General features: G+C 52.2%; 1 protein-coding gene across 3 annotated transcripts in view; it reads left to right on the top strand.

Moving 5' to 3' along the window:
• The first annotated feature begins 12,973 nt into the window (after positions 1–12,973).
• The window catches only part of SHROOM2 (shroom family member 2), a 154,378-nt gene continuing 150,456 nt past the window's right edge, over positions 12,974–16,895 (top strand). For 2 of the 3 annotated variants that reach the window (XM_085009002.1, XM_085009003.1), the window contains exon 1: positions 12,974–13,320. In XM_085009002.1, the coding sequence (XP_084865128.1) occupies positions 13,156–13,320 (165 nt within the window). In that variant the 5' untranslated portion in view covers positions 12,974–13,155. The remainder of the gene's footprint in view (positions 13,321–16,895) is intronic. The other variant, XM_085009004.1, reaches the window with a different exon arrangement.

Raw genomic sequence — 16,895 nt, forward strand, 5'->3', positions numbered from 1 at the left:
TTACGTTTCGTTTCTTTTTGTGGCGCGCTCCACTAATACAGTGACATGAGATGACTTTTATTTCCAAGCGGGCTCTAGGCTCTGGAGTCCACACACGCCTACGAGACTGTCAAATTGTCCAGCCTCAGGTATCTAACAAGGACTAAATCTGCTCCACAACCGCGGGCTTTGGCTCATTTGGAAATGACGGCTTCGCTGGCTCTGAAGCGGCCGTGGGCAGGGAAGAGGCCACCCACGTGAACTTCAGGGGCTTGTCTCGCTCTGAGAAGCCCTGCGTGTTGGAAGATACGGTGCCCTCATGTGCCACTGGCCGTGGGCACAGTAGAAACATTTGTGTGGTACACACATCAGCACACCAGCTCAATATCGGTGGGACCGCAGGGCGCTCAGAGAAAGTGTGGGCCAGTCACTCCTCGAAGGGAGCCCAGGGTTTATTTTATTTTATTTTTATTTTTTTGTCTTTTTGCCATTTCTTGGGCCGCTGCTGTAGCATATGGAGGTTCTCAGGCCAGGGGTCCAATCGGAGCTGTAACCGCCAGCCTACGCCACAGCCACAGCAACGCAGGATCCAAGCCGCATCTGCGACCTACACCACAGCTCACGGCAACGCTGGATCTTCAACCCACTGAGCAAGGCCAGGGATCAAACCCGCAACCCCATGGTTCCTAGTTGGATTCGTTAACCACTGAGCCACAACAGGAACTCCACCCGGGGTTTAAATGAGACGGCTCTTCCCCCCAAGTCTTCAGGTCTCACCGTGTAGCCTTTGCTTGAACATCTCCAGGAAACTGTGTGCACAACCCCAGTCTATCAAACTTGTGACAGCTCTTTAGTCTATCCCGGGGGTCAGAAAACTTAGTCTTTTTTTTTTTTTTTCCAGTCACATCTGCTGCACGTGGAAGTTCCCAGGCTAGGGGTCAGATTGGAGCTGCAGCTGCCAGGCTAAGCCACAGCCATAGCAACTTGGGAACTGAGCTGCATCTGACACCTATACCACAGCTCACAGCAACACCAGATTGTTAACCCACCAAGCAAAGCCAGGGATTGAACCCACATCCTCACAGATACTAATTGGATTCATTTCTGCTGAGCCACAAGGGGAACTCCCAGAAAATTTATTTTTAAGAAGCCAAATATTGGGAGTTCCTACTGTGGCACAGGGAAAATGAATCCATGGGTTGGGAATCCAGCAGTGCCATGAGCTCTGGTGTAGGTTGTAGACGCGGCTTGGAGCCTCTGTTGCTGTAGTGCAGGCCGGCAACTGCAGCACCGATTCGACCCCTAGCCTGGGAACTTCCATATGCCACGGGTGTGGCCCTAAAAAGAAGAAAAAGAGGAAACTCCAATATTAAATATTTCAGCCTTGGCCAGCCTCCCGGTCCTCATTGCAGTTACCCAGCACTGCTGGGGGACCCCCAGAATAGCCACAGGCAGAAGGTAAGTGAATGGTGTGGCCTTGTACCAATAAAGCTTTATTTATAAAATGGGACGGCTGGCCCTTGAGTTATACTTTGTCCACCCTCATCTGGTCTTTTGTGTCAGACTAATAAGAAATATGTGTGGGCTTCTGTGATGTGCATTTGCTAGATTTTTAAAGAGTATTTGATGTTGTCTTAGAAAACAAGAGAAACTGTGAAGAAGCAGGTGGCCACACTAGACGTGGTGTAGGTAAGCAGGGCACATGGGAGCTATGCATGGATATGGAGGGACTGGAAGAGACATTAGTGAGGTCTGACAGTGGCCATCGCTGGGGACACCCACGCTGGTTTCTGAGGGCTTTTTTTTCCTTTTTCTTTTTCAGACTGCACCCACGGCACATGGAGGTTCCCAGGCTAGGGGTCCAATTGGAGCTGCAGCTGCAACCCACACCACAGCTCACAGCAAGGCTGGATCCTTAACCCACTGAGCGAGGCCAGGGATCCAACCTGCATCCTCATGGACACTAGTTGTGTTCTTAACCTCTGAGCCACCATGGGAACGCCAACACCTATTCTGTCATCTGCCCAAACAACACAGCTAACGCCCGTGGTGCCTGAGCTACAGCTGTGGCTGGCATGCTTGCTCCGGGGTCTCCGACACAGCCAGTGGTGTTGATGGCAGGTACCTTCTACCTCTGACCTCCCGGCTCACCTTCAGTTGGGGTCCTCCTGACCGCACAGTCAGCAGGGCAGGCTGCCGTGTCAGAGACAGAGACAGAGACACAAGCCCATCGCAGAACTCGAGATGAAGGGAGCGTGGCCCTTTCCCTCAGCGGCATCCTGCCCTGAAGGCATCCATGCACCCACCTTCCCCCTTTCTCTCAGTGCTTTGAATTGACTACGGGTGGATTTGAGCATCTCAATCTGCTCTCAGGGTAGCCTGGCCAGTTATGAACTTGGTGGCTACCAGTAAACCAAAGTGATTTTCCTCAGAACAATTTGGCATCGTAAAACCTAGTGTGAAGAGTCAGGAGGAGGAGTTCCCGTCGTGGATCAGTGGTTAATGAACCCGACTAGCAACCTTGAGGGCGGGAGTTCGCTCCCTGGCCACGCTCAGTGGGTTAAGGATCCGGCATTGCCGTGCGCTGTGGTGTAGGGGTGTAGGCCGGTGGCGACAGCTCTGATTCAACTCCCAGCCTGGGAACCCTCCATATGCTATGGGTGCAGCCCTTAAAAAAAAAAAGACAAAAAAAAAATTCTGAAATCAAATGCAATTTATTTTTTTAAAGCTATTGACACAATCATTCCTGCGGGCCTTCTTCTACAAGTCTAACGACGCACAAGTGAAAGATTATCGTAATCAATGCACTTTTGAGGAACTTGCTATGTGTGCCTGGAAGAAATCTCTCTGTTATAATAAAATTTCTCCCACTTTTCAGACAGCCGTCTTCCGTTACTTCCCGTGATTTCCGCTACTAGTCAAAAACTTCTACCTTCCTTGAAGTTCAGTCAGATACATTCAAGGGCAATAAATATTTTGGCCAGTGGCCAGTGAAGGAATTTCCAGCATGTGAACCAGCAGCCCTCCTCCCCCAAAGAAGCTGTGGCTTCCGTTTCCCTGCAGCACCGGGATTATTTCAGCTCTAAGGATGCACAGGTGGCTGGTCCCTTTCTCCTCGTGTGTGAGGTTGTGATTGAATCAGGGGTGAGAGGGAGGGAAGGGAATCAAATGTATTGAGCGCCCACAGACTCCCTCTCCTGGCTGTCGTTTTTTTTCCATGGTTCTCAAAGGAACAGCTGGGGAGCTCGTTAGAAATTCAAGGTCACCAGGCCTTCTCTGAGGGCCTTGTAGAAGTCTCTCTATTGTCTTTTTAAATTTTTTCGTTATTTTTTATGGCCACACCTGCTGCATAGGGAAGTTCCCAGGCCAGAGACTGAATCTGAGCCCGCTGCCACCCACGCTGCAGGTGCAGCAATGCTGGATCCTTAACCCACTGCACCAAGCAGGGGATTCAACGTACCACCCCAGAGACCTGAGCCACTGCAGCTGGATTCTTAACCCAGTGCACCACAGCGGGAACTCCTCTCCACTGTTCCCCCCCCCCCAAAAGGTGCCATTTGAAGCTAAAAAATCATTTATTCCACAGTCACACCAATGATATAGTGAAGTAGCAGAAAGTTCATCCTGCATTTGGGAAAAGCCATACATTCCAGGATATCACTGGAATTGCCTGTGTAGAATCATTTTTTGCTGTTTGGAAATTTCTTTTTTTGTTGGGGGGGAGCTGCCTCAAGGCATGTGGAAGTTTCTGAGCCAGCCAGGGACTGAACCCCAGCCACAGCAGCAAGCTGAGCTGCTGTAGTAACAACGCCAGATCCTTAACTTGCTGAGCCACAAGGGAACTCTGGAAAGTGCTTGTGCTGGTTTTCACTAGAATCACCTGGATGGTATGTGGGACCTAGGTATTGCATGTCTATGCTGCAATTTAGTTGGCAAGGCTGTCCCTAAGTTACAAGCAGGTTGGGTCCCAGAAGGCAGGCAAAGTTTGAAAAAGGTGTTCCCCCAAGATGATGCTACAGACACAGGTAAGGCTGCCAGGCTGGCTTCAAAACTCCTGGTCTCTCAGGAGCCCCAAGCCCTGTCCCCACCACTGACCCCCTCCCCTGACCTGAGCTCTGATCTCTGGCCCTTGACCTGAGCTGAGAGTCACCCAGGAGTCCTCCCTCACCTCTCTCCCTCCTCCCCTCCATCAAGTCTCCCTAATTTTGATTTTTTTTTTTTTTCTCTTTAGGGCTGAATTCACGGCATATGGAAGTTCCCAGGCTAGGGCACTGCTGCTGCTGGCCTATACCACCGTCACAACTATACCAGATCTGAGCTGAGTCTGCAACCCACACCACAGCTCACAGCAATAGCCAGATCCTTAACCCACTGAGCGAGGCCAGGGATTGAACCTGCATCCTCATGGATTCCATTCAGGTTCCTAATTCGCTGAGCCACACAGGGAACTCCCTAAGTGTGAATTTTGGAACAGCAGTCAAGCTTTTGTTCTCTCTGAAAGGCCTGGGCATCTTTCTCCATAAAGCAGAGGCCCTGCCTAGTACCAGAGACCCCAGGGGGAGAGGATGAATCCTGGAGCCATCATCCTAAGGCAGCCACTGAGACCTTGGGTCCCTGATTAGATGGCAAGATCAGCAGTGACCACAGAGGACTTACAGCCCCACCACCCATTCCCCAGGTAACAGTGTTTTGTCTCTGCTAAAGAAGTCACCACTCTTAAAAATCCTTCCTGAGAATGAGGCCCGGTTCACCTGGCTAGTAAACCTGGCTCCGGGGAGTTCCTGTCGTGGCTCAGTGGTTAACGAAACTGACTAACATCCATGAGGACGTCGGTTCAATCCCTGGCCTCACTCAGCGAGTTAAGGATCTGGCGTTGCTGTGAGCTGTGGTGGACGTCGCAGATGCGGCTCAGATCCTGTGTTGCTGTGGCTGTGGTGTAGGCTGGCAGCCGCAGCTCTGATTCTACCCCTAGCTTGGGAACCTCCATATGCCACCAAAGCGGCCCAAAAAGACAAAAAAAAAAAAACAAACAAACAGAAAACCCCCCAGCAACCTGGCTGCAGCTTGGCCTGCGTTTGTAGTTTCCAACCACTAAACTTCAGAATGGTTTGATCGGGTGTGCTGGGGAGTCGGCCCACTGCTCAGCGCTCTTTCTCGATGCCATGCCTGCCCTCCGCTCCTCCCTCAGCCATCGGCTGCCTCCCCTGACTGCAGCCTGAGGACAGGTGCCCATCTCTCTCTCAAAGGCATCCGAAATCTTCCTGAGGGCTTCCCCGGAGCGGTCCCCACTGGGCTGGACGGCGGGACCGGGCTTCCCCAGGCACCACCGGGGATCCGCAGATAACCCTTCGGCTGCTCCTCGGGCAGCACTTAGAACCACCAGCAGGAGCTCTGGGCTTCAGCCAGGCCTCTTCAAAACTAGCAGGACGAGTCCCATTCCCCGTCCTGAACACCGTGGAGTGGTTTCCACATCTGCAAAGCAGACTCATGGTCCCCAGAGGTGGCGGGTCCTAACCCCGGGGACCTGTAAGTGTTACCTAGTTGGAAACAGGGCCTTTGCAGATGTGATTAAAGTAAGGATTTTGAGGAATTCCCAGTTAAGGATCTGACATTGTCACTGCTGTGGCATGGGCTCGATCCCTGGCCGGGGAACATCCACAGGCCATGGGCATAGCCAAAAAAAAAAAAAAAAAAAAAAAAGGAAAGAAAAGAAGAAGCATTGGAGACAAAGAGATGGTCTTTGAATTTTCCAGGTGGATCTTTAAGGCAAACACAAGCGTCCTTACAGGAGGGCAGCAGAGGGACGTGGACCCAGATGGAAGAGGAGGCCGTGTAACCGCAGAGGCTGGAGCCGCATCACCGCAAACCAGGAACACCAGCAGCCCCCTGAAGCCGGAGGGGGTCAAGGAACAGATTCTCCCCTGGAACTTCCAGAAGAGGGAGGACCCGCCAGACCTCAGGCCTCTCCAAGGGACAGAAGTTCTCGCTTTGTGTTTGTTTTCATTTCTGGCCACCCTGCCACTTACGGAGTTCCCAGGTCAGGGATCAGATGCGAGCTATGGTTGTGACTGTTGCTGCAGCTGTGGCAACATCGGATCCTTAACCCTCTGTACGGGGCTGGGGGTCAAACCTGCGTCCCAGCGCACCCAAGACGCCGCCGATCCCGTGGCGCCAGAGCAGGAACTCCAAAAGTTCTCTGAGTAGTTCATGTACTTTGTTATAACAGCCCTAAGAAGCTAACACAACATCCCCAAAGCATCACAGAGTCAACCTGCCCAAGCGAAGCTCAGTATTGCCTTCCTCTACCTGTTCTTCTGCCTCAAATTCCATTTCTCAGCTGCTCACTCTGCCAGAACCCCAGGAGTTGTGTTGTTTGTTTGTTTGTTTGTTTGTTTAATTTTCCCACTGTACAGCAAGGGGGTCAGGTTATCCTTACATGTATACATTGCAATTACAGTTTTTCCCCTGTTTGTTTGTTTTTTAAACGTGGCTGAGGACCAGGGAACCAACCACATCACAGCGGTGACCTGAGCCACAGCAGTGACAAGGCTGGATCCTTAATGCGCAGCTCCACACGGGAACTCCTCCAGGAGCTGTTCTGACAGCCCCCGACCCCCAGAATCCGCACGCACCCTGGAGTGCTGAGTGGAGAACCTCTGTGCTCATTCATGAGACTCTGCCTCTCAGTCCTGAGGCTTTCAACTTCCCCAGAAAGAACATTCCTCTGCTCCTGGGGTCCCCACCTGATGAACGGCCGCCCCCACTTCCTCTGAGCCAGGAAGACACTAGCTCAGTCATTCCAGCCTGGATGTGCTTTGAACTACTTCAGAGAAAAATACGGGGCAGGGGTGAAACAAAAGAGTTCTCTTTCTGTGTCCGCCTGAAATTTCCAGGAGCAAAGATGAAAGCTTTTGAAACATTTCACCGACCCGTTCAGTTAATCCCCCCCCCCTTTTTTCTTTTCTCTGTGCTGCTCTCTCTCCTGCTGAACCGTTTGCAGTTAAAAGCCATTTGCATTTAATTGTGCTCTAATTGTTTCAGGAAGCTTCATGATTTTTTTCCTTCACAGCCAGAGTCAATGTTTCATATTTCTTGCATCCTTCACAAGACCTCCCTGGTGCTGGGCAAGTAATAGATGCTCATTGGCTAATTTATGTATTTATTTATTTTTTGTTTAAAAAAATAAAAAATAGGCTGTAGGGCCGCCACCCGCAGCATGTGGAGGTTCCCAGGCTAGGGGTCTAATCTAATCGGAGCTGTAGCCGCTGGCTAATTTATTAAAACCACCACAACAACAACTGAAAAACAGCCAATAGCTGTCTAAAGCTGTACTGTATTTATTTACTCTTTTTGTTTTTTTAGGGCCGCACCCAAGACATATGGAGGTTCCCAGGTTAGGGGCCCAATCGGAGCTGCCGCTGCCGGCCCACACCTCAGCCACAGTAAAGCAGGATCCCAGCCGCATCTGTGACCTATACCACAGCTCAAGGTAACGCCAGATCCTTAACCCCCTGAACGAGGTCAGGAATCAGACCTACATCCTCATGGATGCTAATTGGGCTCCTTAACCACTGGGCCACAGTGGGAACTCCCTAAAGCTGTATTTGAAAATGTAAAAAACGTTTACAATAGTAGCTGCAGCTAAGTAGAGAGGATTCATTTTTTGACCAAATCTCTGAAAGTTGGTTCCATTTGCTTTTGGTCCATTTACTCCCTGTTGATAATGTGATTTCATTTCACCCATCTCCTTTCTATCAAACCAAATAAGCCTCAGATTTGAAAAAGTGGCACACACACCTGAGGCTACTGAATGCCTAGGTGTGCTTCACTGGTGATGCTCCACAGATCCAGATCCACAGATCCAGATCACCCTTGTGTCTTTTTAGGAGCACACGCGTGGCATATGGAAGTTCCCAGGCTAGGGGTGGAATCGGAGCTGCAGCTGCCAGCCTACACCCCAGCCGCAGCAACGCCAGATCTGAGCTGCGTCTGCAAACCTACACCACAGCCCATGGCAACACCAGATCCTTAACCCACTGAGCAAGGCTAGGGATTGAACCCATGTCCTCATGGATGCTAGTCAGATTAGTTATTGCTGAGCCATGATGGGAACTCCACCCTTGTGTCTTTTGAGCAATGAAGATACATGTCCAAGAAGCTAGAATCTACACAGAGCAAATGTGCCTGGGGGTTTCTGAAAGTACAAAAGCTAGATTCTGACAAACACACTCTCTGAAATTGTGACTGGCTTGTGAGTTCTTAGAAAGGAAAGCACTGTCACCCCTCGTAAGTCCACACTGCTTCAGTGTCACATTAAGTACTTCCAAAGGGGTGCAAGGCTGAGAAACTGGGGCTATGCCTTGCAGTCACAAGACACTGATATTTGCACGAGGCCATTCATTTGTGAAATGTCCTGATACAGAGGTCTAGGTGTGATGGGACCATGGCAGCTGTGCTCAACCGTATAATCCCAAGGATGCTGACCCGGAGTTCCCGTGGTGGCTCAGCGGAGATGAACCGACTAGTATCCATGAGGATGGGGGTTCGATTCCTAGCCTCACTCAGTGGGTTAAGGATCCGGTGCTACTGTGAGCTGAGCTGTGGTATAGGCTGGCAGCTGCAGCTCCCATTCCACCCCTACCCTGGGAACTTGCTTATGCAGCACCTGTGGCCCTAAAAAAGAAAGAAAGAAAAAGAATGTTGACGGAAGGAATCCGAGGGGCTGGGTGGAGGGCATCTATCTCCCAGCAGGCCACTCAAGTCTTGGTCCAGTCCCTTTCAGCATGTCTGTTAATGTCAATACGGCTTCATAATCAAATGATGCTAAGTTAAAAAGGATGCCTGGGAGTTCCCGTCTTGGCACAGTGGTTAACGAATCTGACTAGGAACCATGAGGTTGCGGGTTCGGTCCCTGCCCTTGCTCAGTGGGTTAACGATCCAGCGTTGCCATGAGCTGTGGTGTAGGTTGCAGACGCGGCTCGGATCCCGCGTTGCTGTGGCTCTGGCGTAGGCCAGTGGCTACAGCTCTGATTCGACCCCTAGCCTGGGAACCTCCATATGCTGCAGCAGCGGCCCAAAGAAATAGCAAAAAGACAATAAATAAATAAATAAATAAAATAAAAATAAAAAGGATGCCTAATGTGAAGATTAAAAACAACAACAACAACAACAAAAAACAACTCAGCAAAATGATGTTTGGTGAGGACGAAGGCAAATTTACACCAAAGTTCAAAGAATGACCATATAACCCTTCCAAGAGGCAGATGGGTGATCTGACAATGATACAATGCATGTAAAAGGTTAAAGGTGACTTTGGCGGTGATTGATGGAGACAATGACTTCACTCTTTCCTGAATCCAGGGCTCTGAATTTCAGCACCAGCTAAGAGCTGAGATTTAAGTCAATACCAGTTTTGTGGGGGAGGCAGCACTATTTTGGGGACAGGGCACTTCCAAACATTCCAGGTACATTTACATGGTCCTTTGTATTTTGGTTGATTATATCCATTCCCCCCCCTCCCCCGCCACCTTTGTTTGTCTTTTTAGGGCCACACCATGGCATATGGAAGTTCCCAGGCTAGGGGTCAAATTGGAGCTGCAGCTGCAGGCTACAGCCACAGCCCCAGCCACGCCAGACTGTTAACCCACTAAGCAAGGCCAGGGATGGAACCTGAGTCCTCACAGATACTAGTGGAGTTGTTACCGCTGAACCACATCTGTAGCATATGGAAGTTCCCAGACTAGGGATTGAATCTGAGCTGCACTTGCTAGCTACGCCTCTACGCTGGATCCTTCAACCTACTGTGTGGGGATGAGGACAAGACCAGTGGCCTCTGCAGTGACCAGAGCTGTTGCAGTACGATTCTTAACCCAATCCACCACAGTGGGAACTCTATTTCTACCTTTTATTCAGTTTTTTATTTTTATTTATTTATTTATTTATTTATTTTGCTATCTCTTGGGCCACTCCAGCAGCATATGGAGGTTCCCAGGCTAGGGGTCCAGTCGGAGCCGTAGCCACCAGCCTATGCAAGAGCCACAGCAACGCGGGATCCGAGCCGCGTCTGCAACCTACACCACAGCTCATGGCAACGTCGTTAACCCACTGAGCAAGGGCAGGGATCGAACCGCAACCTCATGGCTCCTAGTCGGATTCGTTAACCACTGTGCCACGACGGGAACTCCCAGTTTTTTATTTTTGCTGCACCAGTGGCATATGGAAGTCCCCTGGGCCAGAGAATCAGATCCCAGCTGCAGCTTCGACCTGAGCCGTAGGGAAATACTGGATCCTTAACCCTTTGCACCACAGCAGGATCTCCCTCCTTCCACTTTTTAAGTTGAACTTTTTATTTGTAGATTATTTTATTTATTATTTATTTATTTTAATTTTTATTTTATTTTTGGTCTTTTTGCCATTGCTTGGGCTGCTCCTGTGACATGTAGAGGTTCCCAGGCTGGGGGTCCAGTTGGAGCTGTAGCCACCAGCCTACGCCAGAGCCACAGCAACACAGGATCTGAGCCACGTCTGCGACCTACACCACAGTTCATGGAAACGCCAGATCCTTAACCCACTGAGCAAGGCCAGGGATCAAACCCGCAACCTCATGGTTCCTACTCGGATTCGTTAACCACTGAGGCACGATGGGAACTCCGGAGATAATTTTAGATTCACATGTGTTTGTAGGAAATAAGAGTTCCGGAGTTCCCGTCGTGGCGCAGAGGTTAGCGAATCCGACTAGGAACCATGAGGTTGCGGGTTCGGTCCCTGCCCTTGCTCAATGGGTTAACGATCCGGCGTTGCCGTGAGCTGTGGTGTAGGTCACAGAAGACTCTTGGATCCCAAGTTGCTGTGGCTGTGGTGTAGGCCAGCAGTTGCAGCTTTGATTCCACCCTTAGCCTGGGAACTTCCATATGCCACAGGTAGAGTCCTAAAAAGCAAAAAAAAAAAAAAAAAAAAAAAAAGAAAGAAAAAAAAAGAAAAAGAAATGAGATTTCCTTTGTTTCCTGCATCCTACCTCTCCTAATGGTTAACATCTAAGGACACTGTATCACAACAAGGATATTAACGTTGATACAATCCACTAAGCTTATACATGCACCTCTGTGTTTGTGTGTATTTAGTTCTGAGCAATTTAAACAAACTGCCCAGGTTTGTGTGACCACCACAGAAAAGGCACACTTGATAGTGATTCTTTTTTTTTTTTTTTTTTGCTTTTTTGGGCTGAATCGGGCACATGGAGGTTTCCAGGCTAGGGGTCGAATCTGAGCTACAGCTGCCCGCCTACACCACAGCCAGAGCAACTCCGGATCCAAGCCTCGTCTGTGACCTATACCACAGTTCACCGAAACACCGGATCTTTAACCCACTAAGGGAGGCCAAGTATGGAACCTGAAACCTCTTGGTTCCTAGTCAGGTTCACTTCTGGTGCGCCGCATCAGGAACTCCTTGATAGTGATTCTTATAGGCACCATCCTTAACTCCCTGTTTACAAAGAAAAAAATCACCTCATTCCTCTAACTAGAGGCATTCTGGACACTGCAGCTTGGAGTTGTTTATGGAGCATGACTGGTGCCCAGGGGACCTTGAGTTCTTATTTCATATGTCTGCATAAGATGCAAAAGATCAGCTGCGGAATGCAGATCCCTCACTTGAGCGATCAAGAAAGTGGGAATGCCACTGAGTCTTTGTCTTGGCTCTACAGTGGCCGAGCCCAGGGACCTCTGACTGTGTTCTTGGCTCTCCGGGCTTTGCCCTTGCCACCTCCTTCCAGCGTCAGCACCTGGATGGAAGCTTCCTTGTGAAATCAGATGTTCACCAGCATCCAGCTACGTAACTGTTACTACTTACATGTATATATATGTAACATATATATTATTTATTTCATTAAGTCCTCGAGGTACGATGCTACCAAAGTGAGAGCAGGGTTTGAACGCAGACTTTCCGGAGCTGTGGCTATAGAAGAGCCAGCAGAGGCCATTCCTTATCCGGGCTGGGCGCTGTATAAGAGGTTTTGCGGGAGGATGGGCCGTCCTTATGGGAACAGGTCAAGTGCTGTTCTCCTCCTGCCCGGACTTACGAGCACCCTCCCGCCGGCCAGCGCTCTGGCCAGGCTGCGGGGCGCCCCTTCCCGTCTCTTGCGCTGCACCGCAGGACAGCGAGGGCGCGCAGAGGGCTCCCGGGACGGGCCGTCCCGATGCGGGGCGCTGGGAGCCCAGTCGGTCGGCGCGGGGACAGGCTGGCGGCAGTCGGGCGGGCGCGGGACCACGGCGGGCACTCCCGCGGCGCTTCCGGCCTCACCTGCGCGGCTGCCTGCCGCCCGCGGTCCGCGAGAACAAAGGCGGGGGCGCCGGGCGGCCGCGCGCTCCAAGATGGAGGGCGCCGGGGGCTCCGGCCGCAGCCCGCTCCGCCTCGGCCCGGCCCGTCCCGCGTGGGCGGTTCCGCCGCCTCACCTGCTGCGCTTCGGTCTCCCGGGCACGGGGCGGACGTGCCCCGAGGGTCCAAAGGCCGCCCAGCGCCCGAGCTGGAGGAAGGGTCGGACCTCGAACCGCGGCCTCTGGCCGCCTTGTGCGGCAGCGGGTCGCGCCCCTCACCCGAGCGCGCGACGCCGGCCCCCCGACAACCTTCGGCCGGCGCGAGTGCCCAGCGCGAGCTCCAGACCCTACTCCCGGCGCGCGGCGCGAGCTCCCGTGCGCGCCCCCAGCCTTCCAGCAACCGGGGGAGCCCCGGGTGCGCGCCCCCGGCCCTGGCGCCTCTTCCCGCCCCCTCCCGCCCCCGGCCGCCGCGCCGGCCCCGGAGCGCGCGCCCTCCCCCCCCCCGCCTCCGGGCAACTCGCGGGCGCCCGAGCGCGCGCCCCGCCCCCTGCCCCCCGAGCGGCGCGGGCCCCCGAGCGCGCGCCGGGCCCCGCCGCCGCTCCCCGCCCCCTCCCCACAGGCCCGCCCCCTCCGGGGCCCGCCCTCCCCGGCGCGCAGAGCGGCGCGTCCTCCCGGCTCCCTCCCTTCTCGCGGCCGGCACTTTCCTCCCAAGTTGCAGCGCAAGTTTGCCAGTGGCCGGCGGCGGAGGCGCCGGGAGCCTCCCTCGCCCTCGGCCGGCCCGGGTTTCCCGGAGTGCATGGGCGCGGGTCGGACGGCTCCGGGGGCCTGAGCGGCCGCGCCGCCTCCGTGCCCCGCGCCCCGCGCCATGGAGGGCGCCGAGCCCCGCGCGCAGCCCGAGCGCCTGGCGGAGGCCGAGGCGCGGGCGGCCGACGGCTGGCGCCTGGTGGAGGTGCAGCTGAGCGGCGGCGCCCCTTGGGGCTTCACCCTGAAGGGCGGCCGCGAGCATGGAGAGCCGTTGGTCATCACCAAGGTAAGGCGGGCGCGGGACCCTCAGGGTGACAGCCCGGACGTGGCCTGGGGGTGGGGGACTCCTCGGCGGTAGGAGCGCTGGAGGGGACGCCCGGAGCGCGTCCACGAGCCCGGGACGCGCGTCTGCCTGGGTCACCTGCGAGGAGGTGGGCACTGGGACACCCATAGGTGTGTGGTCCGGGCGCCACCTCGGTCGCTCTGCGTTGTTTCTCAGTCCAGTTGGCTCCGAGCGCCGCGCAGAGTTTAAATGGCTCCTGTTCCGGGTCCCCTTCCCCTCCCCCTCCGAGAAGGGGCCTGACAAGGTCCCCTGTCACTCCCGGTCTCGCCTGCGGCAGCCTCCACCTACGAGCCTGCTCAGAGGTCAGGGAGGAACAGCCTCACGTGCCGGGGGTGGACTGAGCCGTCCCCACTTGTTGGCCTCCGGAGGCCCTTGTTTCTGCACCCCTTGGACCTGCCACCCCCCACCCCCACCTTATCGTGAGGAAGCCCTGACTAGCAGCTGCCGTGAGTCTAGCTTCTCGAGTCCCAAAGCCCATCAATATTTACTGACTCTCGGCTTCCAGCCCTAGGTCCCCGGCGCTCTGGATATCCGCTAAGACACACTGAAACTTTTCAGCGTCGCTTTATAAAAGGGGGATTTGAGGTCCAATAATAGAGCCCTAATAGGTCTCATCAGGAATGTGGTTGCTGTGTGTGTGTGAGTGTGAGTGTGTGTAGGCAGTTACTTTAGAACTTTGAATGTTCTTGCCTAAAAACAGAAAACTCATCTTAAAATTTACCAGCCGAACTTGGATAAACTTATAAAAACACACAGACAACAAAAGTTTTTTTTTGCTTCTAGTTAAAACTGTCTATTGGTCAGTTTGTCTGGGGAGGTGTGGGCCGGGCCATTCCTGGGGACAAAGTTCCCTTTAAAATGCAAAAATTCTTGGCCCTCCGAAGCGTTTGAAGGTGGCTTAGTGGTTTTCTCTGCGTTCCTCCTTCCCCACAGCTGGAAGAAATAAAGGGACTCTCAACCTGGCCCACCTGGATTGAATTTGGGAGGTGGTGTGGCTTCGTGGTGTAGATAGCACACGAGACACCAAACTTCTCTATTCTTTTCTTTCTCTCATTTTTGTGTTTATAAAACTAGAGACTTTGAGAGGAGGCCTGTTTAGATGTGCACTGAGTTTATGTTGAACTGGGGGAAGAGGCCGGCACTGTTATAAATTTCACTAACGTGCAACTCATTAATGAATTGGAGTCTTTGAAAAGGGGGGGGAGGCAGCCATAGAAAGGCAGCCTTTCCTTGTGCGGGAAGGGCATTTCCTGCGTGTACGTATATTAAGACATTTTAGTTAGCCTGTGCCTTTTTTTTTTTTTTCTTTTTCTTTCTATTCTTTCTTTTTTTTAACCCGAGACACATGGAAGTTTCTGAGCCAGGAATCGAATCTGCAGAAGCAGCGCCAGGGTCTGCAGAGACAACGCCAGATCCTTAACCCACTGCGCCACAGTAAGAACTCTATTTCTTAATCTTTTCTTGCGCGTCAGCATCATGCTGAAGTTCTCAGGCTAGAGATCCGACCCCTGCCCGCAACTGCACCCCCAGTCACAGTGATGACAATGCCTGATCCTTAACCCGCTGCACCACCGGGGAACTCCTAGTGTCTTTCTCATACATGTTTTAGAGGGCATTTCGGATGGTAAATGTTAAAAAGATATCAGTTAGGGAGATCCCGTCGTGGCGCAGTGGTTAACGAATCTGACTAGGAACCATGAGGTTGCGGGTTTGATCCCTGCCCTTGCTCAGTGGGTTAACAATCCGGCGTTGCTGTGAGCTGTGGTGTAGGTCACAGACGCGGCTCGGATCCCGCGTTGCTTTGGCTCTGGCGTAGGCTGGTGGCTACAGCTCTGATTAGACCCCTAGCCTGGGAACCTCCCATATGCCGCGGGAGAGGCCCAAGAAATGGCAAAAAGAACAAAAAAAAAAAAAAAAAAAAAAAGATATCAGGTAAATTACCCAGACCTTTAGCCCTTATGTATTTCTTTTAAAAAAGGATACACAGGAGTTCCCATTGTGGCACAGCGGAAACAAATCCCACCCGGAACCATGAGGTTGCGGGTTCGATCCCTGGCCTTGTTCAGTGGGTTCAGGATCTGATGTTGCCGTGAGCTGTGGCTTAGGTTGCAGACACCGCTCGGATCTGGAGTTGCTGTTGCTGTGGCGCCGGCAGCTGTGGCTTCGATTAGAGTCCTAGCTAGGAACCTCCATATGCTGAAAGTGTGGCCCTAAAAAGACAAAAACACAAAAAAGAAAAGGATACACAGGTTTCAGCATGTCTTTATAGCAGACAGGGTAAGTTGCAACACTTTGTTTAGGGGGAAATCTTGCTTTTTTGGGCTTACACACAGTATAAGAAAGCTGGAAGAGACCTTGAACATTGAAATTCACTTGTCTTTTTCCTGGAAGCTGGAGAAAGGGACCCAGCAGGACCCCCTCCTTTCTGTGTACCCCCAAGTTCTGAAAAAACGCCTGTATTCTCATAGCTTCTCTGCTCCCTGTCCAAGAGGACGCTTTTCTGGAAACTGAAGGAGGTGGGCAGTAAAACCTGGGCACGCACACCAGGGCCTCTTCAGGGCACAAGAGGCAGTTTGCTGCTGATCTGGCCTCTTGGTTGGTTCTCCTGGCAGTTGCTAGGGTTTTCCGGGAACGTTTTTGTGGCCAGCCTGGTAGCAATGTACAGGTTCTGCCTTTCCAGGTCGTGTTTCAGGATCTTGCGGACATAAAAATGCTTGTGATTCTTATCTGGGTTGCTTATGCGTCCTTGCCTTAAACTGCTGCTTGGTTTTTATTGGTGCTTCGGTGTGCCTGGAGGTTTGTGATTTCTTTCTTTCTTTTTTTTTTGGCTGTGTCATGCAGCAGCTTGATGAGGGAATCTCAGTTCCCAGGTCAGGGATTGAACCCCGGGGGCAGTGGTGAAAGTGCCAAATCCTAACCACTAGGCCAGCAGGGAATTCCTGAGATTTGTGGTTGGTTGGGATGGAGGCTTCAGGACCGTTTGGGATGTCTGCTAGATTTCCACACACTCTAAGATATAGGTGCACACGTGTGCTCGCACATGCAGACGTGTATTTCTTAACCACACGTTGTGTTGGCAGTATTTCACATACGTGTCTTTTCTCCTGGATTAAGTCATCACTGACACTTCCTTGCAGTCCAACAGCTGGCAATTAACTGTCGTATTATTAGAAAAGGATAAAGGAAAGCGAATCCATTATCACCACTTCAAGAATGGAAATTGTGGAGTTCCCTTGTGGGCTGGCAGTTAAGGATCCAGCATTGTCTCTGCTGTGGCTCAGTTTCCATCCATGGCCTGGGAACTTCTGCATGCTGCAAGTGCAGCCAAAAAAAAAAAAAAAAAAAAAAAAGGTAATTGTTGTAATGGAGACAGGACAATTGTTTCACCACCAGCATTGATTGATTGATTGATTTTTTATTTATTTTGCTTTTTAAGGCCGTACCTGTGGATTATGGAAATTTCCAGGCTAGGGGTTCAACTGGAGCTGCAGCTGCAGGCCTGCACCACAGTCACAGCA

The sequence above is a fragment of the Sus scrofa genome, chromosome Y (genome assembly GCF_054392235.1).
Source record: "Sus scrofa isolate SSC_HxYL_T2T_F1_AM1 chromosome Y, Sscrofa_HxYL_maternal_Yorkshire_Landrace_v2.0, whole genome shotgun sequence".
Classification (NCBI taxonomy): domain Eukaryota; kingdom Metazoa; phylum Chordata; class Mammalia; order Artiodactyla; family Suidae; genus Sus; species Sus scrofa.